Source organism: Penicillium nucicola, assembly GCF_028828085.1.
Source record: "Penicillium nucicola strain IBT 29836 chromosome Unknown utg000002l, whole genome shotgun sequence".
NCBI classification, from domain to species: domain Eukaryota; kingdom Fungi; phylum Ascomycota; class Eurotiomycetes; order Eurotiales; family Aspergillaceae; genus Penicillium; species Penicillium nucicola.
The window spans coordinates 631,614-654,111 of NW_026643126.1; the positions used below are offsets into that span (position 1 = coordinate 631,614).

Consider the following 22,498-nt stretch of genomic DNA (forward strand, 5'->3'; position numbering starts at 1 on the left):
CTAAACATGACACCTATGCAGAATTTATTAACAGCCAATGAAGTGATTATTTCCTGTTTTAACCTGACAAGCAGATCCCGTTATATCAGGTGTATCAGATGCTTAGAGTGACATAGTGGAAGAGTGGCATAAGTGGCACTACCACCGAACTCTTAGTAGCGAAGATGAAGCTAAGCTAAGCTCAGGTGCATCCCCAGTGTTGATCCCTTTCTCCGCCCTCACTTTCCCCCCTCCTTTGTTTGGATTTCAGCCACTTTTGCACGTCCACGACAACTCCATTTCATCGGAGATCTGTGGGTCGCGATGCGATGTAATGCCTGACATCGCCCTGTATTTCTTTCGCGACTCGTCAGCCGGATATTAACCCCCCCCTTATCACCACAACAAAGTCAGCTTATCAGAGCATGGGGCTGGGCCTCTGACATTTTATCCCAGTTTCGTCAATAAGCTCACCAATTCGCACTGCGCTTTGTGCTTCCCCTCCAGGACTTTTCCCCTCCGCTTGGAATCCCCGGCTTACTAGACCTCGCTGGCTCGCATCAGCACAATATACACACCATGGTCTCCGATGAGCTACTGGAGAAATGTCTCCCAATCCTCCAGGATCTGAATCTAGATGAAGAAGAACAGGTTGAAAAAGTGGAGGACTTTTTGCGCGCCAACACAACACTGTCAGGTCCGCCCTTGGAGAACGCGGTATTGGACATTCTCTGGCGGCATCGGAATCGCAACCAGCCAGATTCATCACCACCCGCTCGGCATACAGTCATTCGCCGCTCATCACCTGCTCCATGGCAGATGGCGCGAGCATCGACGCCGTTATCGCCTCATTCAAACCTCGGAACGAGTCCTGGGAGTACCTCGTGGGTGCAAAGCTCGCGCGGGGCATTTGCGCGGCCCCCGCTCTCCTCCACGGTTTCTCCGTTTACTTCCCCACGACCATCACCCCGGCTTGCCCTTGCGCAGCCCATACCTCACTCACCAAGTCTAAATGCCTACGAGTTTTCCGACCAAAGTCAGATTTCCGATTTCTACGGTGATCTCGGGAGCGATAGCAATATTGACTGGCTAGTCGCTGATGATGCCCACAGCACGACCTCTTCAGCGGGTGGTCTCAGCACACCTGGGGCCCTCAGTGCCACTGCAGTTGAGTTCGTGCCCGATATGAGCCCGCATGATATCCTGCGTACCGTGCTCGGCGACAAGCGATCAAACGATGAAATCGAAGCGGCCCTGGAAGCCAATAGCTATGATCTCGGAGCCACTATTGCGTCCCTTTCGCAGGACTTGGAAACTGAAGCAATCGCAAAGCAGCATGAGGATGGCCGTGTCTTGGTTGGCAAGTCCATGACGATGGAGCAAGTACGTCCAGTCACTCCATTAGGTGGTAGTCGCAGTCCTGTTGTCTGTAAGTACTGGCTATCCACAGGCCAGTGCCTACGAGCAGATTGCCGGTTCAGCCATGACTTGACCACTCATGTGTGCAAGTAAGTTTTGGATCAATGATGATTGTTTCTTGAGCTAACAGTACTAGATATTGGGTCATGGGAAATTGTCTGGCTGGTGATGGCTGTCCCTTTTCGCACGATCCTTCGGCGCTCATCACCAATCTCAGCGTCACAGATGGCAGTCGGCCCAGTTCGCCACTCAATGGCTCACCATTCCAGGTAGACAGCGGCTCTGATGCATTTCCGCCCCTGGGGCCTGCAGATTCAGGCGATCAGTGGGCGAACCAGTATATCGGAAGATATCCCAATCATCTTTCGGCTTATCAGGCAAACAAATATGCTCCGCCAGGCTTACTGCCCGGAATGGGCAGAAGAACTGGAAGCGCAACCCACCTTGGTCGCCCCAGCTCTCGTCCAAATAGTCGTCATCAGCACCGGGAATTGAATCCTGCAGCTCCATCTGTAGACGACCCGGATGCGTTCCCAACGCTTGCCGCCGGCAGTGTAAAGAATGCCGGAAAGAAACACCACGGTAAGCGAGGAGGCCATAACCGCGATGCCAATTCTACCAAAGAAAACGTTCCCTCTTCCTTGGCCGACGTTGTTCGCATGATCCCCTCTCCTGTCCCAGGGAAGAAATCCGGCAACAGAAATAAAGACTTAAAAGGCCGTGAGAACAGCGCCGCAGCTCAGTCGATTCTGCCTCCGCAGAACATCCCGTGGCTTGAGACTGGTAGTCGGGCCAATCAGCAATACATCAAGTATCGAACAGAGGCAATTCGCCATGGCACTGTGCGAAACAAGTTCCTCCAGAGGTAAGTCTGACAGTTCCACTTGTCCTTGCGCCTTGACTGACATCTACTAGTGCTGCTCAGGCGTGGAATAGAAACGATGCACGAGCTGCAAAAGCGTTGTCGCTACGAGGTCAAGCGGAGAATGATGCGATGCGCAGGTGCCATCGCGAGGCTGCACGTCAGCTTTACGAGGAGCGCAATGCGCATCTCACCAACAAGGGCCTTGATGGATCTTCCGAAGAACTCTATGTTGATCTGCATGGTCTCCATCCAGAAGAAGCTATCGAATACCTAGAGAAAATCCTCCTCAAACACGCAAGAGAGGGTCTTCAGGTCGTCTATGCCATCACGGGCACAGGGCATCACTCAAAGAACGGCAAAGATAAAATTGGGAAAGCGGTCAAAGCATGGCTCAATGAGTGGCGGTATCTCTTCCGGGAGTTCAGCGTCCCCGGTGAACGTGGCGGTTATGTTGGAGGCATCCTCGGCATAGATCCCACCAGCTATGACAAGTCACTAGCCAAGGATCTGGCCAGGGAAGAATTGGAGGCAAACGCTGGCGGGGATCCTCCTACTCTGACTATGGGCAAGATTCAATTACTCAAACGCGAAGACATAGAAACTTAAGATCGATGGCCTGGCATGCCATTCGATTCGATGCGTCCAAGCGGCATGATACCCATCAGTACCTATCTTTCTATTGAAATAAGAACTTTTTGGATATTCAATCTCAACTTTGATTTAAATGGCTCAAACACGCAGCATAAGTCAGGTAATCATTGTTTAGCCAATGCTTCATTGCCACTATTCAAGCATAACATGCTCAAGTATCTCTAATAGCAAGAAAACAAAAAGAACTGAATTCAGCCTATTGAGACAGCTCTCTACTCAATCTTACAAATACGTGAGGCCAAGCTACACATAAGAGCCCAATATCATGCATGACTAGAACAATATAGACCTATTCGGGCTCCTGATGCTCCCACTTCCCTCTCAATTCCCCAACATTAACCCCACACTCCTCGGCCTTCTTAACAATAGCCTTAGCCTTCATAGCAACAGGAACATCAATCATCTTGCCATCAAGCGTCCAAGCACCCCGTCCCGCCCTAGCAGCCTTCTCATCAGCAACAACAACGCGAACAGCCCACTCCGTCTCAGCCATATCCGGCCCAAAAATCTCATCCGCAACCTTCACCTGACTAGGGTGAATACACTGCTTCCCATTAAACCCAAGCCGCCGCCCATCTAGACATTCCTCCCTCAACACAGCCGGCGGACTCCCATCGGCACTCTCCGACTTGAATGCAGTGCAGACCAAGTCAATGGTAGAAGGCAGTTCGGCAGCCCGTGCCGCCGTTGCAATTGCAGAGCGCGCGAAGAGGAACTCTCGAAGTGATGGTGTGCGTGTTATACTTAGATCCAGGGCAAAGTCTTCAGCTGCGAAGATCAGACCTTGAAGCAGGGGCGTTGCGGCGCAGATTTGGGATAAGTTTGTCAATGACTTGGCGGACTCTACTAACGCTAGCAGGGAGATTGGTGGCCTGGGTGTTTGGTTCTGTGCAGCGGATTGTTGAGAGAGGGTGTGGGTTATCACATCCGAGACAAAGGTGAGGTCTGAAGCGGAGTTGACTTTTGGAATGACGATTGTTGACAGGTTTGGGGATTGGAGCTGTACTTTGTTAGTAACGTATATTCACGATTCACTTATGCGCCGACATGGGGAGAGCAGGGATTATAGACGTACGACTTCCGTCAAATCGCCCAGGGCGAGACCACTGTCTACAGAGTTGATTCGGACGGCTCGTTCGCGGATTCCTGCTGGTGCTGTTTGGTCGAGTGCTCTCCGCACTAGGCCGCGGGCTTCTGCTTTCATGTGAGGTGTGACGCTATCTTCGAGATCGTAGGCGACACAGTCGGCTGTGAGTGAGCGCGACTTGTCCAGGAAGCGCTGGGATGAGCCCGGGACTGGGGGGTTGTTAGTATATGTGAATTCTTTTTGGTCTGTTGGAGCTTGCGGATGCAATGCGGGGAAGGGAGGAGCGGACCGTAGAGGAGGGAACGGCGGAGGGTGTTGCGGGCTGCCATTGTTGAGTAGCTCGGGCGTTATGGTGTGGGTTCTCCAGCTATGGGTATGTTGGTGACCTGTGTAGAGGGAGGTCGAGAGGAGGAATTTATGAAGTGAAGTTGTCTCCGTGAAGAAGCCGACTCGGCTATCCGTAGAGCCGCGGAGCTGCGTTTGGCCGATCTATCTCGTCTTCTTTGCGCGCATTGGGTCTCAACTTATATTAGTCTCTTATTTTAGTATTGCTGCTAGATGCTCTTGTATGGTTTCCATGTTCCATTAGGCTGAGTTATCTTATTCATATAAGTTAGCTATGAAAGGCCAAAACTATAAGTTGAATTCTATATGAACGTTAAATATGGTAGAGCTAGTAACAACATTGTTCCAACTACCTACCAAATGAGTGTGCAAAACTCAACCAACTCTTCCCACACTACCTAACATGCAGCCTCCATTATATGCCAAGCCCAAATCAGCAGCCAGTCGACTTCAATGCGCAACGTGCAGCCCGCGTCATCTCCAATTATTCTGCCCACAGACACCGCCCCAACCCGTGTTTCGGCCACATAGGGATCATCGCCAGTCAACAACATACCTGGATCAAGCCAGCGCAAGCATAGTGGTCGCAATATCCAGATCGCATTGGAGTCTTCACCTTGCACATCATGGATCAAGGCAACACCCAAGGCGAATTGAACTGGCGCCTCAGTGCCCACCCGATCACGCTACTTGTCTTCTTGGGCATTCGGATCGGTTTGTGCTGCCCCTCGAGCTGCAGGAATATGTCACTAACACAAGGAACAGGCGCGCTAATGATGTACCTGTTTGGTCTCCTGTTTATCTCTAACTTGTATGGACCCTGCAATGGACTACCCACTGCTCAGCTCCAGCTCCAACTCCAACTAACAAACACAAAGTATCCTCGTCTTCATCCTTACACTTCTCCTTCTCTCTGCGGACTTCTACTACCTCAAGAACATTGCTGGACGCCGGCTGGTCGGTCTCCGCTGGTGGAACGAAGTGAACTCGACATCCGGCGACTCGCACTGGGTCTTCGAATCCTCCGACCCCAATGTCCGCACCGTGACAGCCACCGACAAGCGTTTCTTCTGGCTCAGCTTGTACGTGACACCCGCTCTGTGGGTTGGTCTTGCAATTCTCGCCATTGTGAGATTGGCTAGCCCAATCTGGCTGAGTCTGATTGGTGAGTTCCTCTATACTCCAATTGTTGCGGCGCTGGATATTGACTGGATTTAGTTATTGCTTTGGTTCTGACCATCACCAACACTATGGCTTTCTCTCGCTGTGACAAGTTTGGTCAGGCCTCGACCTTTGCTAACTCTGCGCTGGGTGGTGGTATTGTGAACAATATCGCTGGTGGCCTGCTGGGCAGGCTATTCCGGTAATGCGGCTGGGATTTGGTGACTAGATTGAGTACCCTGCATGGGCTATTTTGTACTCTGGGTGCTGTATCTATAGCGGAGACTCTTAACCATTTTTTGAAATACATGAATTTATTCCCAGGACAGCTTATGACTATGTGCTATATGGCACCATACTTCTTTGGTGGATTTATGCTGGGCATTTACTGTGGCCTCTAGGCTTAAATTTGACTTTGATGTATGGGCTTCCCTGTCTTGCCTACCAGCCTGGTGTCTGGACTGTCCAGTCTAAGGATTTCTACTGAAACATACATATGATGCTATTGACCTGGGCAGTAACAATATAAGCCTGTGTCGATATCTTTGCTTTTTCGTGCTGTAAACAACTCATTTCATATGATATAAACATGCCACCTTGTGAAATATAAGAGCCCTCATAATCATCATTAGACGTCCATTCGTGAGCATGATTCGCAATCCAGATTGTTTGCAGAGTGGAACCCTTGACAACATAGACGTATTGAAGCAAGAGCATATAAGTAGCCATCAATCCTATCCTTTGACAGCAGCGATGAAGGTCAAGATGAGAGAAAGGACCTGATTTGTTTGCAAAGCGAGGGTTGACTGGGAGTTGCCTGTTCGGGCTCGCTTTTCTGAGGCTTCGCACTTTGTTTATCTTTCTTTTTCTCTCTTGTCCCCTTCCTCCTCTTGTTCTCTTTCCAGCTCAATTTCATCACTCGTTCGTTCGCTCTTCTTTTCCATTTCGGTGAGTATCATTCAGAATGCCAATGGCCATAGGTCTGGTACCACGATCCTGGTGATGTATAGACGTGGTACCCTTGGGCGCTTTTCGCACTCTGTGTCTGACTCGTTCTCTCATTCCTCTCTCGTTCCTGCTCCTCAACATCACGACGCCTGACTGACTAAGGGAGCAGCCATCTAACGTCCAACATGTCCGGTTGGGAGACTGGCAGCCCACCCGAGGTCGGGGGAGATGCATTTGCCTGTGGCAAGTAAGTTCCTTCTTTTTCCAACATATAGTCCGGGATCTCAGTCACTAACCGTGACAAAGCTGTGGTGACTCGGGCCATATGACCCGCCAATGCCCTAACGATGGTACTGCTCTGAAGTCCATGGGAACAAAGTAAGTTTTTCGGTGGTCAAAATACACCATCTTGGTGTCTTGCAAGTTCTTCTTCTCACACAGCACCCATCTCGCATCGACAGCGACACCTTTGGCGATCTCATTGATTACGGCGGCTCAAGCGAGAATCGTGCTTGCTTCACCTGTGGCCAGGAAGGGTATGCTATTGTTGACTTCCAGGTCCAGGTATAATGACTGACATGGCAATACCTATAATAAAGCCACAACAAGGCAACATGCCCCGAGTCCCGTCAAAGTATGGGAGCTTGCTTCAACTGTGGCCAGGAGGGGTGAGTGGCTATCCCTTTTTTTATCATTGATTGCTGATCACGCTGATTTGAACAGACACTCCAAGGTTAACTGTCCCAACCCCCGTATCTTCACTGGTACATGCCGCATCTGTGAGAAGGAGGGCCACCCTGCTGCTGAGTGCCCCGATCGTGCTCCGGATGTTTGCAAGAATTGCTGCCTCGAAGGCCACAAGACCATTGATTGCAAGGGTAACCGCAAGTTTGACTTGAACATCGTTGCCGATATGCTTCCTGGGGAGGCCTGGGCTCGCATGAAGGCTGCTAGCGACGAGAAGGATCTTGAGGACTTCCGTGATGTGAGTGACGCCGCACTATGCAATGGCTGACTTGGGCTGATCCCGCTTCAGGCTCTCAAGATTTATTCCAAGGCCGTTCCTGATGCCACCTTTTCCGATATTGAGAACAAGATGCGTGAAGAGGGATTCAACATCTTCATCATTGGCTTGGTAAGTGGTCTGCTTAGGTGCCTCAGCTGTCAACGGCTCACATGTTTTCAACTCCAGCAAACCGAAGTCGACGATGTGATGACCCTGATTGATCTTCAAGGGGTTCTGGACCGGGAGTTCCAAGTGGGCTTTTACTACAGCCCCAAGGCTTCGCGTGGTCGTCTTCGTGACCGTTGGCCTGAGTCCCCCGAAGAGAATATTGAACGTCTTGCCAATGCTGGTTTGCCCTTCGAACGCAAGATTCCCAGATGCCACAACTGTGAAGGTAAGCACTGAAGATTGCTTTACTAACCGGTGATCTGCTAATTCCGTGTTTTAGAAATGGGCCACATCGCCAAGTACTGCAAGGCCGAGCGCGTTGAGAACCCTGACCGCGTTGAAATCAAGTGCAGCAACTGTGAGGAGGTTGGCCACCGTGTCCGTGACTGTACCCAGAAGCGCAAGCACAGGCATGGATGTCGCAACTGCGGGTATGCCACTTCTATTCCGAAGAAGCTCGAAACGGAGAAAGCTAACTTTCTGAAGTGCCGGCGATCACCAGGCTGCCGACTGCCCCGAGCCTCGATCTGCCGAAACTGTTGAATGCCGCAAGTGCAACCAAGGTATGTCAATCTGCGATTGATAATTATTAAACACACTAACCGAGTTGCTGAAGTCGGCCACTTTGCAAAGGACTGCCCCACTGGTGGAGGCGCTCGTACTTGTCACAACTGCGGGTAAGTATTCAACTGTCACTGACCTAGCAAGAGATATGCTAATTTGTATACAGTTCGGAGGATCATCAGGCGCGTGAATGTACCGAGCCCCGTAATCCTTCTACTATCACTTGCCGCAACTGTAACCAAGTCGGCCACTTCTCTCGTGACTGTGACCAGCCAAAGGACTGGTCCAAGGTTCAGTGCAACAACTGTGGAGAGAGTGAGCGAATCATTTGCGTGCCTAATTTGTTGCATCGAACTAATTACCTTACAGTGGGACACACCATCCGTCGCTGCACCCAGGCTCCCCGGGCATCTGGAGACGATGATTATGCTCACCACTCGCCCTCTGGTACTCCAGTCCCCGGTGACTTTGTCGACCAAAGCGCCGATATTTCCAACTTCGACGCCGAGCCTTCGCGGGCCACGGACTACGGCTGGTAGAGAACCACGCCGCGATACAAGAAAAGGGAACCCGGATACAGCAACACAACACAATGACATATTTTTAATTGTTCCCTTTTCTTCAGCACCATACAAGACTTTCTTTCGGTTGTTGACCTCTTTCTAATAAGCTCATGGTGATTCAACGTGGTGCAATCTGGAGGGTCTTACATGGTGCCGTGCGCATACCAACTTCTATTTCTTATCTGTTGATTTCTTTTTTGTTTTTCTGAAAGTTGTGCCGGGACCATGTTCAGGGAATGTGCTGTACATGCTTGACCGACGCAGTTGAAAGAGGAAGTGAATACGAATTACTTGTTCTCTCTTGCCTCCAGACGATGGGTGACGCATGGAAAGTACGGATCTTGATTATGTTCCTGGTGATCTTCATTGTTGTTTCAGTGGAAATCTCAACTCAGTCCATTTTTATTTGATGCACGATATTCTATGGTAGATTGTAAATTTGATCGCCGGCACTAGATCTTAAAGGAGTAGCACCAGGCGATAAGATGGCAATGAAGATGTTACGGGATTGGTTAAGTTTATACGTGCATAGTGAATGCGTATGGATATATATATCCCATGAACGGGTTCTAAATTGCCATTTAAATTGAACGAACGAGAGGAATCAGATGCACTATCAATCCGGCCCCCAGTACCCTAATCGGGTCTGCATTCGCGCGGTAATGTACACCCCTTGGACTATAGACTACGAAATTCATTCACCAATAAGAAGTCTCCGCTTCTAAATGTGGGAAATCCTATTAAATTCAGATCTTGTACCTAATCAAGTAGCATTGACTCAGAGTTGCAGTTGATAACCGCGCTTCCGCATTTGGCATGAGAGTCGAGGCCCTGGTGTTAGAGATCAGCCACAAACCCCATGATTCGGCCCAAGCCGAGTACAGGACCGGGCTGCTGTTGTGTGTTCATATTCTACACATTAGACATTCTCATTCTCACTCTCATTCTACTAGTTCTAGTGATAGTAATCGTGAGAGTAGTCATATATTCATGACGTCATCGGGGCAATCACTCCTTTGCCCTAAGCCGGTTTTCGGTCTGCTCACCAGGAACCCGGAGGCTTTTTACGCTCGGGAAAATCGTCATTCCTAGAAGCCGATGCTGTGGCTGGACTTATCCCGAGCTTGGCAGTCCGAGTAACATCAAGCTCAGAAGATATCGCGTGCCCATGAATTGTATCGTCCATGTCTCACTGAGCAATGTGGATTGAAGTCCAGAAAAATGGAGACTCTGGGGGAGGGAACTGGGGTCTCCAGACTTCCCCCACGCGAGCCACATACTCGTCATATACTCCAAGTGATCGACGGAAACAGTTTCCCATTACTTGTTGAAGCCGATAGATTCGGTGGGCCCGAAGTCATGCCGACTCGACACCAGTCCCCGTCTTGTCTCGGCCCTGAGGGCCCTAATCCCGAAGGGGTTGCAGTGCCTCTTATTCCCTCAATCCGGCTTTGATCGTGCCGATGTCACCCTGCAACTGACTCGCTCTGGACTCCGGTTTGTGTCGAAAACCTGGCAGTGGATCCCGAGATAGCGTTGAGTTCCCAGGTTGGCCCTGGGATTCATAAACCCGAGTCATTGCCCTGGCTTGGATGTGCTTGGTTTTGTTTCTTGGAGTATAATAGCCACTCTTTGGTCTTGGCTTTTTGTGCTTGAACTGTCTTATCTGGACTGGGGCCAGATTAGACTATATATACATCTTGGCTTGAACTACAAATTGATCCCGTCTTGTTCATCGCATCCCAAGCCGCCATCATGAAGTCATACTTTGGACTTCGAGGTACGAACCTCAATATTATGATCAGTATAATTGCTGGTCTTGATTTCTTGTACGTTGGATACATCACTTCAAGATACACTAGGTACTAATACTACTCTTCAGGTTGTTCGGATACGACCAGTATGCCACCGCGATCTCATAACATCAACCCCGTGTCCCTTACTAAAATCTCACAGAGGTGTTATGGGAGGTCTATTGACCTTGAACTCCTTCGTTAAAACTTTCCCGGAAATCGACACTACCAAATCCAGCTCGTCAACAAGTAACAACTCCACTACACAGGGCATTACTGTTGCTTCATACAACTTGGGTTGTTTCTGCGGCGCAATCTTCTGTATCTGGATCGGAAACTACCTCGGACGTCGCAAGACTATCTTCACCGGCTCGATCATCATGGTCATTGGCGCTACTCTACAGGCCTGCGCTTACTCCCTGCCACACCTTATTGTCGGTCGTATCGTAACTGGTATCGGCAATGGTATGAACACATCTACTGTTCCTACATGGCAATCTGGTGAGTATTCAACCACTTGATATGGAATGGAAAAAAATACTAATAATAGTAGAATGCTCCAAGTCCCACCACCGCGGCCAGCTAGTCATGCTCGAAGGTGCCTTGATTGCCGGTGGAATCACAATCAGCTACTGGATCGATCTTGGATTCTCTTTCCTAGACCCCAGCTCGGTAGCATGGCGGTTCCCAATTGCCTTCCAAAACATCTTCGCCTTGATAATCCTCTTTTTCGTCCTTCCTCTACCCGAATCGCCCCGCTGGCTCATTCTCAAGGGCCGCGAAGAAGAATCCCTAGAAGTCCTCGCTGCAATTCTCGACAAGGAAGAAACTGACCCATATGTCCTCTCCGAGTTCTCCGCCATAAAAGATGCCGTCATGGAAGCCTCGAGCGTCAGCATGCGCGACCTGTTCACAATGGATGAAGACCGCCACTTCCACCGTGTCGTCCTGGCATATGTCAACCAGATGTTCCAACAGATCTCCGGTATCAATCTGATTACATACTACGCTGCTACAATCTACGAGTCCATTGGAATGGACAGTCTGACGTCTCGCATCCTGGCAGCCTGCAATGGAACGGAGTATTTCCTCGCCTCTCTCATTCCCATATTCATCATTGAGAAGGTTGGACGTCGGCCACTCATGTTGATTGGTGCTGCCGGCATGTCTATGTCGATGATTGTCTTGGCTGTCACCACTAGCTTCGAGGGCAATACCCAGACCGGCATTGCGGCAGCAGTGTTCTTATTTGTTTTCAACACTTTCTTTGCTTTGGGCTGGTTGGGCATGACTTGGCTGTATCCCGCTGAGATTGTAAGTCTTTCGCCTCGATGGAGTGATGCATCTGCTGACAAGCACAGGTTCCTCTGCGTATTCGCGCCCCTGCTAACGCCTTGGCAACTTCCGGTAACTGGATCTTCAACTTCTTAGTTGTGATGATCACACCTGTCGCATTCGACTCGATCAAGTACAGAACTTACATTATCTTTGCTGTCATGTGAGTAACACTGCACCGATCCAATCCAATATCAAATATATCGCATCTTTCTTACTGACAAAAACAAATAGCAACGCATTCATCTTCCCAGTTGTTTACTTCTTCTACCCAGAAACAGCCTACAGATCCCTTGAAGAAATGGACACAATCTTCCACAAGACATCCAGCATCTTCGACGCCGTCTCTGTCGCCCGCAACGAGCCCCACCGCTACGGAAAGAACGGCGAGCTTCTTATCAACTACCAAGATACCGAGGAGCATCTTCGTCGTGCTAGCTTTGTTTCGGATAAGCAGACGGGTAAGGTTAAGAATGTTGCTGATCTGGAGACTGGGAAGGGGACGCACCTTGAACATCGGAAGGATAGTTCTTCAGATAGTAACTGAGAAGTTGGGACTCGGGATTTTGAATTTTGAATATATTCACTGGTTACTTATGGCTTCCTTCCTATCTTAAGTCCCAAATCTATACTACTTTCAAGCACATACTGACATGGGACATAATCATAGTAGTCCGTTTTAATTTCAAATATAGAATAGGAATGTTGTAATCAAGAGTGTCAAAGTAAAAAAAAAAAAGGTCTTCATTATCATTGGGAATACTGCGACGCACATTTTCTTCAAAGGCATAACTATCGAAGAACTCACAGCCCAAAAGCCAGTCCACCAATAGCAGCAGCCAAGAAAGCAGCCATGACTCCAGTGATACTAACACTGACACTAGCAATGGCCGAGCCACCGAATGGAGACGTGACATCCGAGCCAGATGAACCACTAGTGCCATCTGATGAGACAGAAGTAGCACTCGGGGTAGAATCAGCCGTGGAAATTGTGACAGGGTCCGATGAACTTTTCAAAGAGGTGGCCGAATACGGCGTAGAGAAGGAATAGCGTGAGGACTTGGACGACAGTGAGGCACTTGCCTCCTCACTATCCGTCATGTACACCGACCAGACAGTATGAGTAGTCGTGGTAGTCGAAGTAACCGTCCGGACAGTATAAGGCGAGAAAGAAGTCCAGAAATAGAACCAATAAGTCCTATCAAGTATCAGCAAACAGTCCCTGGTCAACAGCCACCAATCACCAACTCTCGAAACCAACGTACCAATAAACAGTCGTATAGTAATACTCATAATCAAGAGCAGTAATCGTCGGCGCATTATAGACACTCGTAATAGTCGCCGTCTCCGTCTCTGTCTCGGTAGCCTCCGAGCCACCAACAGTGTTTTCATCACCACCAGTATCAAACTCGCCAATACAGCCCGTGGAAGGACAACAGACGTTCTCGCCTTTCCAAATCCGACACTGCTTCCCAGCCGGACAATAATAGCCCCCACTGCAACACTCTCCACCAATAGGTGCACAACCAGTCCCAGTACAGCACTTCCACCCACTACGACAGGTGCCATAGTCCGCGCAGCAGACTGAACCCGGACTGGCGCAGTAGCTGGTGCCGCTGCAGCACGATTTGCCCGTTTGGCAGCAGTAGTTTGGATCATTCGGGCACTCGCTGTAGCCGACGCGGCACTCGCTGGCGCGCGCGTCGAGGATATGGAAGTCGGAGCCTAGTCCTAGGTCTCGGGTTGAGAGCATTCTCTCCGAGGCCAGGTCGACGGAGACATTTGAGAAGAGCTGCGGTTCGTCTTGGAGGCTGGTTGCTGTGCCCAGGCTGCTCAGTAGCAGGAGGGTTGGTAGAACTAGGGTCTTCATCTTGGGTTAATTGGGTTTCTGGTCGTTCTTGTCTGCCTCCTGGGGTCACTGCGATCTGGTCGAGGGTGGGGACGGGTTTATATACCCGCCGCCCCTCCCGTGCCCCTGCGGCTCAACCACATATCAAAGTTCCATGCGAGAAATCACCTGGGCGCTTCGTATTCGGGGCATTCTCCTTGGGTGGTATTAGGGGGGTTTGGGTGAGGAGATATTCGGTGGCGGTCGCAGTCGCTGGTAATACGAGGTTGTTGTGCTTGGCGTGGACTCGAGCCGCTTTTTTGGGTTATCCAAGATTTGGATACGATGTTTCTGGGAAGCTATGATCTATTCGGGCTAGCTAGCCTTTTGGATGTCTTCTCAATTGGTGCAGATCAAGCTATTGTAGGATATTGGGCGCAGGTGCGGCTTGGCTTAGGGCTCGAGGCCCCCGTGACCAGCGGCAACGGCTTCGGGCAGGCTGCTGTTTGAATTTTTACCTCACCGCTATGGATGGAGGGGAGAATTGCTTAGAAAGGAATGGCTCATGTAGCCTTGTTCATTCTTTCTTCTTTTGCTAGTCTCCATTATCCTCGCCTGAGACCCCTAGGCCCTTCTGAGATCGATGTCCGCCCTCCCTCCTTGTTGTATCTGGTCTCCCCCATCCGAGACAAACTTGATGCCACCGCATTGATTGAATGCTTGTTGGCTGGCCTCACTCCTATCGTCACTTTGCTTGGCAAGTGTGATCGTCCACTTGCACATTTGTACCTCCGGCCCAGGGCATTCATTTCTCTTAGCGATTGTGAGGCTTCACAGACTCTGCATCATATTAGCGTCTGAGTGAATATACTTCTGGATATAATCACAAAATCCCACGCTTGGTCTTCTCAGCCTCCTATGGACCATCAAGATCCATGAGGTCTGCCTCATTCTCAGGCTTGATCCGTTTAAGCTCCACGAGGGAGAGTTCTATTTCACGCTTGGTCGCCTTCTTATAGCCATTGCCTTCCTGGGCATCATCATGGCACTTGGTGTTCTCAGTGATGTTGTTGTTAGAAGAGATCAAGTCGGTCATTTCGGCGGTCAAAGGCTCGCTGGTACAGTCCATCAAGTCGGCAGACTCAGGGAGGGGAGAATTGGTCTGAATTGTATCGCTTTCACGAGCTCGGGGATGCATATATCTGTCCCCATGGCGCATACGGATTGATTTGCGAACCGAACCATCGGAGCGAACGGATGCAGGTGTCCAATTCTCCGTTGTCTTGGTGTGAGCGTCATCAGCTGGCTGTCTGTCCATGGTGTATTCAATCGCAGAAGGTGACAAACTTGTCGTTGTTTGGGGCCCACGCAGGTCTTGCGATTGGAATAGAAGATAGGAAAGGTCCTGTTGACATTTGGGATGAAAGGGTGTCAAAGGTTGGTGAGACTGTCCGGGTTCGATCTCAAACGTTTGTCGCGTTTGATCGAGTTCATTCGGCGGCAAATGACCTTGGGTTGTTGTTTTACATACGTCAAATAGGCTCAGCACTGTCCAGCTAGGTCCTTGTCTTCTCCATAAGGTATACATAAAAAAATCAGGCGTCTGACATTGTGAAGAGACACCAACTCTAGAGAAAGAAGCCGTGCTGACAATACAGGCAGAGATAACGCAATTTCATTAGTTCGTGTGAGACCAGACCATCCTCTCCGTATTGGTTCCTGGAATCGGTTCAGTTAAGTTACCAGTGTACAGAGTTGACATTATCTATCTGATATCTGGCAGTAGGAGACTTCTGAGCTTGGAACAGGGGCATGATCCAGAACTACACATAGTCAAGGGGTTTCAATGGACACAGAAAAAGAGAGGCAAGTCTCGAGCATCAAAAAGACAAAAAATACATTCATCGACGTATCATGGCCATACAAGTCACCTGAAAGCCATAGCATCATTCTTGCCAATATTCCAACCCCGTCGATACAGATGACTTCCCAAGAAATCAATGCCATTAGCCAGAGCTCCCTTGACGGATCTGGATTCTGTTAAAATCAATACCATGGGAGAAACATCGCAATCGGTTTATCTTTATTGATCGGAGTAGATACTGTTGCCTGGCTATACGAAGAAGCCTACTATATCCCACTTTCACTGCGACTTCAATCTATACACCAAACCCCTCGCTAATCTTATGAAGCGACCTCGTACCAAATTTCTACGGATACATTCATCGTGTTGATCCAATAAGCCCATTATTCCCATGGAATTGCACTTGGGCAGGAATTGGGAATCCAACGGCAAGGGTTCCGAGAGATGGAGAGTAGAGTTCCGGTATACTGTTGGGGCTGAAGTGGTTGGGATTTGACATGACCAAGATTTCTGCCTCCCCCGAGATCTGATAGCTGCCTGTTCCCAAGGGCTTCTTTACTTTGGAATACTTGATCTGATAGGCCGACACGTGATATGCCCGAAATCGGCGATCCAGTGATCAGGCTGGCCCTGAAGAAGCTAAACAACTTGGCATGCAAAACGAGGAATCGGTGAACAAATGAGTTCCCTGCTGGATACCGAAGGCTGAATGCGGGAAAATAAAGAGTGGCAGTCCACCTGATTATCGCGTATTCAAACATTCGAGGAAAAGAGAAGATTGGCATATTCCGGTCTCCAGCAAACATAGTGCGAAAGTGGAAACGGAGAAAATAAGGTTGTCCTCGGTGAACCTCGCGTTGGGAAACGGCAGGTTTTTCCGCTCAACGGCTCACCCATTTCCTCGGAACTTCAGCTGTGTGAGTCACGCGATATCAACCTGGTCTACACTGGGAGTATTTAGTTCGTCGTGTCAGTGTTGTGCCGATCGGAGGTCTGTGTTTTTTTCCGCCAAGATTTCCCCTTCAGCTTTATCAGATCCGCAAACGGGCAACTCTTTTTCCGCTTTCTTTCTCCTGACGACCAGAAAGACCAGAAAATAGATAGGGGTTAGACGGAGAGAAATCTAGACTCGAGGTAAGTTTTCGTGTCTGTTCCTTTCGTGCGACTACGGGATCTATGACCTCGGTAAAGCGGCTACTCTCGCCTTGCACGGTTTAGCTTCCGATATAACCTTGGAAGATGATGAACTCCACTGACTCAGAATCTGCAGGCGACGCTTCATCAGTATTAATATACTGGACAATTGATGCCAATTGATTTCTGCCTCGAGCACTGGCGTGAATCTCCAGAGAGAAGAAAACTATATAATAGTAATACGTCAAAATGAGTGATGCTCACGTCGTCTCGCACGGCGACAAGCACTCAGCATCCCAGGATGTTTCCGAGCAAACAGAGACACCACAAGACCAAATAGCCCTGGAAGACGTGGAGTCCGGCGAGCAAAGCGTAGCCAACATTGAACGCATCTACAGGCAAGTCCACCACCAACAAAGCCATACCAAATCTAACCAGTATACAGGAAACTGGACCGACGTATCATCTCCGCATTCTGGGTCCTCTACTTCCTCTGCTCGGCCATCCGCTCCAACGTAGGATTGGCGCAGACCATGAACGAAGACACAGGCCACAACCTAGCAGATGTCCTCCACCTAACCCCCCACCAAATCTCAACCGGCCTAGCCCTCTTCTACGTCTGCTACGTGGTCTTCGATCTACCCTCGAACCTGATCATGACCCGGCTCAGTCCACACGTATGGATGAGCCGAATCGTCATCAGCGTCGGTCTCATCGGCTCCTGTCTAGCAGCCATGAAAGCAGCCTGGAGTTTCTAGTACGTCCCCACCCAGACCATCCAGCCCAAAAGTTCCCAACCCTAACCCAACGCACCGCAGTCTCCTCCGCCTCCTCCTAGGAATCGTAACAGCAGGAATGTGGCCCGGAATGACCTACTACCTAACCCTCTTCTACCCACCCAGCCGAATCGGCAAAAGAATTGGCCAATACTTCACCGCATCGCAAGTCTCCGCCGCAGTCGTCGGACTCGTCTCCGCCGGCTTCCAACAAATGGACGGACTGCACGGCCTCGTCGGCTTCCAATGGATGTTCCTAGTCTACGGCGTGATCACCGTAGCCCTAGGCTTCGCCCTCCTCTGGTGGCTCCCAGACCGGCCCACCCCACCGGACGAGGCCCTCCCCCCACGCCCCAAGCTCCTCAGCTGGCTTCCGCGGTCCCCGCCCGCGCTGAGTGGTCGCGATGCGCGCGTCCATTATCGCGATATGAAACGCGTTTATCATTCGCCTGCTTGGACGCTCAGGGACTTGGGTCGGGTCTTTGCGGACTGGCGTCTGTGGCCGTTGCTCGTGATGTATTTCGGCGTTGTGGGCGTCGGCATTGGAGTGCAGCTGTATGCGAACTTGATTATTCAGGCTATTAACCCAACGCTGAGTGGTGTTGATCTGAGTCTTTTGACTGCGCCTATTTGGATTGTATGGTTTCTCCTCTCCCTCCTTATTGTCATGTTTCAGTCTTGTTGCGAAAGACCATGCGTGGTTCGGTTATCATTGAAATGTCCCTGCTAATGCTCCCTTCTTAGATGGATCTCATCGCAATCCTCCTCGTGACACCGCTCTCGGACCGGTTCCATCGCCACCGAGCAATCTTCTTCTCGGTGCCTGTTCTCCTCCAGATCTTGGGTCTGTTGTTAACGAGCTACGCCGGCAGCGATGCAAACCCGTGGCCTCGCTACGGCGGCTTGTTGATCGTAGGCTTTGGTCTTGGGCCGACGGTGCCAATCACCATGACCTGGACGACGGAGATCTTCCAGCCGCGCCATGGCGAAGTCGGCGTAGCTGCTGCCTCAGCTGTGGTATCTGGGTTGGGGAATCTGGGGTCGATTTTGACTACTTATGCGCTTTATTCTGGGTGGAAGAGTGATTACGAGGCTCCTGGACGGCAGAAGTATCGCAAGAGTAATCTTGTGATGGTGGGGATTTTGATTGGGAGTATTCTTGCTGCTGCTCTGATGGAGGTTATGTTGAGGGTTGTTGATGGGCGGTATAAGAATGATAATGGGAAGGGCAATGGCAATGAGGAGGTTGATGGGGCTGGACGGAGAGAAGTGCGGCAGAGGGGTTTGGATGGGCTCGGACGCAGATTTAAGAGGTTTGGGTTGAGGGGAGGTGCTTAGGGGTTGGCTGTTGCGGTAATGTGTCTGGTTAATGATGTTTTCTAAAGATAATGAGATGGAATGCTTCTTTGCATAATGGCTCTTTAAGATTTCATGCTATATGCAGCTCTGTTCGTATTGAGTATGGCATTCTGTACATCAAGCAAATGAGGCTGAAACGGCGCTTTACTGTAATGGAGTGTGATGGAGTGTGGGCATACAATTATTGGACACTCATGTCTGACAAGATTAAGTTCAAGATCTAACCATCTGTCAGATCTAACAAATGGCCAGATCTAGAACCAGAACGACGTATGGAATACTGGTATTACTCTGGAAGATCAGTGCACACTTTTCAGGAATTAGTTGTCGATTCTCCAGAAGAATGATATCAAAATGATATCTCTCGATAAACGATGGTATGATTTTCCCATCCATAATAATTCTATGCTATTGTACGTGTCACATTACCCAACATTGGGTAGTCAAGAGAGAAAAAAAAAAAAAAAAAAGGTGAGGGCGGCTAGTGCAACGAGGGAGTGGCAGAGTCACGCGAGGCACTCATACCGGAAAAGATCGAATAGGAACGCAGGAGAGAGAGAAAGACTGGAACATCTATGGGAAGCTCCCTCACACCAGAGTCAGGCTCTGGACCGACTCCCAGGTTGATGCCGAAGGGTATCGGAGCGCTAAGACCAAATGATTCGTATCCATCTAGAGGCCACCACACAGAGTCTCGACGATGATACCGGTGATCTGGTAAGGATCAGCGTTGGAGGCGGGACGACGGTCCTCGAAGTAACCCTTGCCGTCCTTGGCGCACTGGCGGGGAATACGGATGGAGCCACCACGGTCGGCGACACCGTAAGAGAACTTATCGATGTTACCGGTCTCGTGGCGACCAGTGAGACGCTCCTCATTGCCCTCACCGTAGACGGCGATGTGCTCAGCGTGACGGGCCTCGAGCTTCTTCATAGCGGCCTCGATGACCTTCATACCACCCTCGGCACGGGTACCGTTGGTGGAAACGTTGGAGTGGAGACCGGCACCGTTCCACTCACCCTTGATGGGCTTGGGCTCGAAAGAGATGCGGACACCAAACTCTTCGGCGACACGGTGGAGGAGGAAACGGGACATCCAGAGGTGGTCACCCACTGGTTTCGGTTAGTCAAGATCAAAAGCTGAGAAGAATGCGCAACTTCACTTACTCTCAATGCCGGCACAGGGGCCAACCTGGTACTCCCACTGGGAGGGCATGACCTCGGCGTTGATACCGGAGATGTTGATGCCGGCGTACAAGCAAGCACGGTAGTGAGCCTCGACGATGTCACGGCAGTAGACCTTGCCGGTACCAACACCACAGTAGTAAGGACCCTGGGCACCGGGGAAACCGCCACGGGGCCAGCCGTAAGGCCATCCATCGGTTCCGAGGAGGGTGTACTCCTGCTCCAGACCGAACCAGAAGCCCTCGTGGGCGTTGGTCTCCATCAGACGGTTGGCGTCGTGACGGTAGTTGTACTTGTTGGGGCTTCCATCGGAATCCCAGGTCTCACAGAGGACAAGGATGTTGTCACCCTGGCGGAAGGGGTCGGGGTAGAAAGCGACGGGGCGGAGGTAGACATCGGAGTTGTCACCGGGGGCCTGGGAGGTGGAGGAACCGTCGAAGTTCCACTCGGGGAGCTCGTCAACACTTGTCACGGGCTTGGACAGAGTCTGTGTGGATGTTAGTCGGGATCTCACGTGATGTGTGAATGGCCTCGATAAGACGAGGGGCAACGATAACAGTGGCGGGGGCGTGTGTCGTGTGTATGGAGTCGAGTGTGGGGAGAAGGGAGCATATTCATCATACCTTTGTCTTGGAGCGAGTGCCACCGCAGGAGTCAATCCACACGTACTCGGCCTGAACACGACCACGCTGGTCAAGGTTCATGTACTTCATGAGCTATTCATCCCCATGTCAAGTCAGTATAAATGTCTTTCCTCGCTGGCTCTAAGGCCATTGCGGAAATCCAATCAATCAAGAATCAAACGCACATTCTCCGTGTTGGAGACGACAGTTGATGTTTCAGCAGCCTAGAGATCATTAGTGGGACGTTCTGAGTCATAGTAGCAGAGTGACATACCATAGTGAATATGGGTGTGTGTGTATTGACGGGAAAAAAAGAACAAGCTCGAGAGAGCAAAGAATGGATTTTAGAGGTTTTTTTTTCAAAGGATTCCCGAAGGAAGGAAACAGAGAAAACGAAGCAAAAGTGGATGGAGAAAGAAGGAGGGGAGAGATGCGAGGTTTTAAGGGAATAAAGATTTAAATGGGAAAAAATGGGAAAGAGGCAGGCGCGGATCAGCCACTCCGAAAGAGGCCTAGCCTGGTATTGGTATGGTAAGCCCCTCCCGATACGAACAATTTTACATTACGTGGAAATCCGAAAAAGGCCTCACGCTATTTTAATCTTTCGCTGTAAATAGCTCATGCTTTTTTTTTATAGCTTTGGACTGTGCACTTGCATCCCCTTTTTGATCTGGAGAGTCTTTTTTTGGGCTTCATCGAAACAGCCGAGGGAAGCGCCTATTCATGTTTTCACGCCACTCGCTTCCGTGTCATCATCGTCGCATCATCCAGACTCTCATACTTGGCAGGCCCGGTCTCCGCCGACTGATCTATGTTGATCTTGGTGATGTGGGATCCAAGGTCCCGGGTCGAGCACTAAGAGTGATGCACCGGACATGTGAAGTATAATCTGTTTCTCCAGACTTTCGACGGCGACATGTATCAAATACGAACGATGCGCTTGATCATGCCTGGATCAGTGTTCATGATAACCCCAAGTCCAATCAGCACTCGGACCTTGTAATCGCCCCCAATAGTATGATCAATCCCTTCACTCCCGTTGGGCCGATAACGAGGTCAACTGGGATCACAGGGCTCTACGCAGTAGTATATTATAGTAGAGAGCTAATACAGAGCGCCCATCCCACTTCTGGGCTTATCCGGCCTTCTCCCCGGTCACATTCGGTATAAGAAAGTCTTATCGGTGCAGCCCCCCTGATATGGATATCAAACCCTGTGCATAGCGTATAGAAACATATGCCCCGTGCCACCGGGCCCATACTAGTCAGCTAGCCCATCTGCAACTACACTGGACTGTAGAAATATCCGACAGGGAACTGGTGGCATATCAGTGCCACTTGCAGTACCGCCAGGGCCAACAGATACCACCGTCAATGTGTATGCAAGTGGCATATACTTTATTACCGCAAAAGCAATATGAATCTTACCTGTTTTATCTATACTCCATCCGAACCTATCTCTCGCTATCACGGTAACTTATTTACGGAAATTATATATATTGAATCACGCGCGCGTCGCGAACCCATCCCTAAAAAAAAAAAAAAACTCGGTGTGGATGCACCGGCTAAGGACTCCGCGGCGGAGCTATAAATGATAATGGCGCAATTCGTTATCGAGATGTCTAGAACACGACCAAAGTACGATACAGTACCGATTGAGCTGAATGCTAGTCTCTGTTCCTGCAGGACAACGTTAGATCCCAAGGGGGATGTACAGTACTGTAGACCAAATGCATCCAGATAGGATAGACAGGTACCGCGATGTCCAACCGGTACGAAGGATATACCAGTGTAATACCACCAGCTCCGCCTTCCCCATTGTGAATGGAGAAGCCCGCCACGCCGCA

The 22,498-nt window shown here is 50.1% G+C and overlaps 9 protein-coding genes across 9 annotated transcripts; 5 read left to right on the plus strand and 4 right to left on the minus strand.

The window, feature by feature from the left end:
- Positions 1-558: 558 nt before the first annotated feature.
- Positions 559-2,869, plus strand: N7511_002004 (CCCH zinc finger and SMR domain protein; the record flags this gene model as incomplete). Its single annotated transcript, XM_057124429.1, has 3 exons — positions 559-1,487; positions 1,535-2,263; positions 2,314-2,869. The coding sequence occupies 3 exons, from the start codon at positions 559-561 to the stop codon at positions 2,867-2,869; spliced, it is 2,214 nt and encodes a 737-aa protein (XP_056986588.1).
- A 334-nt stretch (positions 2,870-3,203) lies between these two features.
- Positions 3,204-4,330, minus strand: N7511_002005 (HpcH/HpaI aldolase/citrate lyase family protein; the record flags this gene model as incomplete). Its single annotated transcript, XM_057124430.1, has 3 exons — positions 3,204-3,914; positions 3,990-4,210; positions 4,291-4,330. 3 exons carry the CDS (start codon positions 4,328-4,330, stop codon positions 3,204-3,206), a joined length of 972 nt encoding a protein of 323 aa, XP_056986589.1.
- Positions 4,331-4,972: 642 nt separating this feature from the next.
- Positions 4,973-5,713, plus strand: N7511_002006 (DUF846 domain-containing protein; the record flags this gene model as incomplete). Its single annotated transcript, XM_057124431.1, has 4 exons — positions 4,973-5,060; positions 5,112-5,157; positions 5,225-5,511; positions 5,565-5,713. The coding sequence occupies 4 exons, from the start codon at positions 4,973-4,975 to the stop codon at positions 5,711-5,713; spliced, it is 570 nt and encodes a 189-aa protein (XP_056986590.1).
- Positions 5,714-6,640: 927 nt separating this feature from the next.
- Positions 6,641-8,732, plus strand: N7511_002007 (uncharacterized protein; the record flags this gene model as incomplete). Its single annotated transcript, XM_057124432.1, has 12 exons — positions 6,641-6,702; positions 6,762-6,833; positions 6,917-6,991; positions 7,055-7,123; positions 7,179-7,440; positions 7,492-7,590; positions 7,648-7,855; positions 7,910-8,060; positions 8,116-8,192; positions 8,246-8,306; positions 8,360-8,508; positions 8,563-8,732. The coding sequence occupies 12 exons, from the start codon at positions 6,641-6,643 to the stop codon at positions 8,730-8,732; spliced, it is 1,455 nt and encodes a 484-aa protein (XP_056986591.1).
- A 1,779-nt stretch (positions 8,733-10,511) lies between these two features.
- N7511_002008 (sugar porter family MFS transporter) lies at positions 10,512-12,431 on the plus strand (the record flags this gene model as incomplete). Its single annotated transcript, XM_057124433.1, has 6 exons — positions 10,512-10,585; positions 10,639-10,656; positions 10,713-11,050; positions 11,103-11,863; positions 11,911-12,047; positions 12,119-12,431. 6 exons carry the CDS (start codon positions 10,512-10,514, stop codon positions 12,429-12,431), a joined length of 1,641 nt encoding a protein of 546 aa, XP_056986592.1.
- A 257-nt stretch (positions 12,432-12,688) lies between these two features.
- Positions 12,689-13,754, minus strand: N7511_002009 (uncharacterized protein; the record flags this gene model as incomplete). Its single annotated transcript, XM_057124434.1, has 2 exons — positions 12,689-13,082; positions 13,150-13,754. 2 exons carry the CDS (start codon positions 13,752-13,754, stop codon positions 12,689-12,691), a joined length of 999 nt encoding a protein of 332 aa, XP_056986593.1.
- An 874-nt stretch (positions 13,755-14,628) lies between these two features.
- N7511_002010 (uncharacterized protein) lies at positions 14,629-15,030 on the minus strand (the record flags this gene model as incomplete). The annotated part of the gene is made up of 1 exon (XM_057124435.1): positions 14,629-15,030. The coding sequence occupies one exon, from the start codon at positions 15,028-15,030 to the stop codon at positions 14,629-14,631; it is 402 nt and encodes a 133-aa protein (XP_056986594.1).
- Positions 15,031-16,959: 1,929 nt separating this feature from the next.
- On the plus strand, positions 16,960-18,824 carry N7511_002011 (putative MFS transporter; the record flags this gene model as incomplete). Its single annotated transcript, XM_057124436.1, has 4 exons — positions 16,960-17,066; positions 17,156-17,467; positions 17,529-18,123; positions 18,231-18,824. 4 exons carry the CDS (start codon positions 16,960-16,962, stop codon positions 18,822-18,824), a joined length of 1,608 nt encoding a protein of 535 aa, XP_056986595.1.
- A 693-nt stretch (positions 18,825-19,517) lies between these two features.
- Positions 19,518-20,929, minus strand: glnA (glutamate--ammonia ligase; the record flags this gene model as incomplete). The annotated part of the gene is made up of 5 exons (XM_057124437.1): positions 19,518-19,957; positions 20,012-20,516; positions 20,653-20,745; positions 20,838-20,876; positions 20,927-20,929. 5 exons carry the CDS (start codon positions 20,927-20,929, stop codon positions 19,518-19,520), a joined length of 1,080 nt encoding a protein of 359 aa, XP_056986596.1.
- Positions 20,930-22,498: the final 1,569 nt, after the last annotated feature.